At 31.3% G+C, this 2594-nt stretch overlaps 1 protein-coding gene across 2 annotated transcripts in view; it reads left to right on the forward strand.

Annotated features, from left to right (window-relative positions):
- LOC111697252 (PR domain zinc finger protein 1) overlaps positions 1–2594 on the forward strand; it is a 12572-nt gene that overhangs the window by 3470 nt on the left and 6508 nt on the right. The window contains exon 1 of one of the 2 annotated variants that reach the window (XM_023467180.1): positions 2251–2394. The exons of the other annotated variant lie outside the window; for it this stretch is intronic. Within the exon in view, the coding sequence (XP_023322948.1) occupies positions 2352–2394 (43 nt within the window). The 5' untranslated portion in view covers positions 2251–2351. Of the gene's footprint in view, positions 1–2250; positions 2395–2594 lie in introns of those variants that run through there. 2 annotated transcript variants of the gene reach the window in all.

The following is a 2594-nucleotide window of genomic DNA, read 5'->3' on the forward strand; positions in this document are numbered from 1 at the left end:
CCCCCCTCCTACCGGGGTGGGGATTATTGAGCGGTTTTTAGAACGGAACTAATCCAAGCTCCGATTGGGAGAGGAGAGGGCAGAATACACTTTTTAACATTTGAAAATATATATATTTCATGTTTTTTTATAAACATAAATTAAACTAATAATAATTTGATTGAAATTCCGTCTCCTTCTTTGTATCCGTTGTTTCTGTTTTATATCCCTTCTTTTTCGTTCCGTTTCTTTTACTCTTCCTCTTTCTATTCCTACTCGTTCCGTTTCTTTTACTCTTTCTCTTCCTACTTCTCTATGCCTCTTTTTCCTCCTCCTTTTTTTATTCCAGGTTGACCTTTCCTAATTATCCTATTCCTTTTCTCTTTTTTCTCTCTTTCATTTTGTTCGAATTCATTTTAAAACTTTTATTCTTTTTTTGATATACATGACACAATGATACACTGATACACTGATACACTAATACACTGATATACATGATACAATGATACAATGATACACTAATACACTAATACACTGATATACATGATACACTGATACACTGAAACATTGATACACTGATACACTGATATATACCACTGATACACTGATACACTGATACAATAGTATATTATTTAAATGCTGAGGATGAGAAATCAATATCATTTTAATAAATCTGCAGGGGAATATATTTTTATTCAATCAGTATTTTAATAATCAATATTATTCAATATTTCTACGTTAGACAGTTGTTCATTATACATCCGGGGTTATTCATACAACTTTGCGCCTTTTTGTTTCTCATTGCATTGGGTGATATACATATTAAGAACTCGTGAAGTTCTAACCCTGTAGGGAGAAGTTACAATTTAATATAAAACTAGTTGTCTAGTAGATAGAAGATGTTGCTTGCATGCCATGTTCTCAAGAACATAGGAATGCATGATTTGAAGGTTGCTCTTGACTGAGAACTGNTTCCCGTGCCTTAATAGTTTGCTAAAAATGCTCAATTAGATGCGGAGTTTTTATTAAAGAATTGATCTATCAATACCTTCTCTAATCTTCAATTAATTTCTTATCTTAATAAAACTACAGAAAGTATCAGGGCCGGGTACTGCAAGCTAGCTACCGGGTGAGCCACATTTTATCTTTCCTTTTTTTAACAACAAGTTTTGTATAAAGTAAAATAGTCAAAGTTTAAAATATCAAAGCTTGCAAAGATATGGGTATTCGAAAATTATAGTTTGTAGCTAATTTCTTTACAGATTAAACCCCTCCTTCCGAGCCTGAAGAAAACCCAAAAACTGCAATTTTACTTAAAGTGCAGTCCCATTTGATATGGTTCAATCTGCCCATAACATAAGAGTTGCTCTCACAAATAAATATCAAAAATTGTAGAGATAATACATTTTTTGTATGAAATATATCTATCAGATGCATAATAATGAATTATTTGGACGATTTTTATTTTTGAAAATTCATTGTTCGTGAAACGCCCTGTCTTGCCGTCGTGTGTAAATATTGTATAAGAGTTATCTGGAAGCTAAAACGACGCATTTCCTGCATTTTTATCAGAACGCAGAACCCCACCGTAGTGACGTAATAAAAGTGATTGTGCATAACTCCAAAATGAATATTGAAAGATAGAAATCATTTTCTTGGAATTTTTTTTATTGCCCAGTCTGTAGATGATTAATAAAAATAAAAAATGAATAAAATTAGTCTGAATCTTTAACTTCACTCACTCCGATTAATCCTATTCTTATCAAAGAACAAATAATAACTTCACTTTTTTACGTTGCAGAATAATATCTTATGAACAATTAATTATATAAACAATTATATAGTTAATTAAACATAAAAAGGGATTAAAAGGGGATTGAAATCATCGACAACGACAGGACTGCTTTAATCCCGCGAAACCAACTGAACTTTTCTGCATGGTTATATGAGTGGGGTGTGAAGCATAACTGATTATAATATATATATAATATGTATATGAATGTATATATATATATATATATATATATAATATGTATATATATAAAATTCCAGTTGACTAAGAGTAACTAAACAAACTTAGATTGTTTAATTTAACCCATCTAAAAAGGAGTATATCAAAAATATCAAAGTTTATGAAAACGGAGGTAGAAAAGGGGGGAGGGGTAATTAACCCAATACCAACATTTTAAAGAGGCATTGCTAATCTCTATAATAAAGGGGGGGAGGGATTATAATTTTCCAAATTCCCAAAAATATTGTTTTTAACTGCACAGTTGGCCACAACCTGATAAGAATACTCAAACCTTCAAGCAGTCTTAGTACTTAGGCAGTTATAGCAATAAATACATATCTTTACAATACGCTCAAATAAAATGACTATTCTCAATTATGAAAGGGTTTTCATCCATGTGGAAGGTATAGAGTGTAGTTAATAAAATTCAAGGCTCTCCCTCCCCCCTCACATCTCTCGTCTAACAATACGGCGTCTCATTGCATACATATATTTCTGTAATAATGTAAAATACATATTTCCTTTATTGGTCATATTTGGTTCTATTTAAATCCTTTTCCTGAACTCAACCCTCTACCTCCTTTTAAATTTTTAATCATGATTT

Source organism: Eurytemora carolleeae, unplaced genomic scaffold (assembly GCF_000591075.1).
Source record: "Eurytemora carolleeae unplaced genomic scaffold, Eaff_2.0 scaffold222, whole genome shotgun sequence".
Lineage (NCBI taxonomy): Eukaryota > Metazoa > Arthropoda > Copepoda > Calanoida > Temoridae > Eurytemora > Eurytemora carolleeae.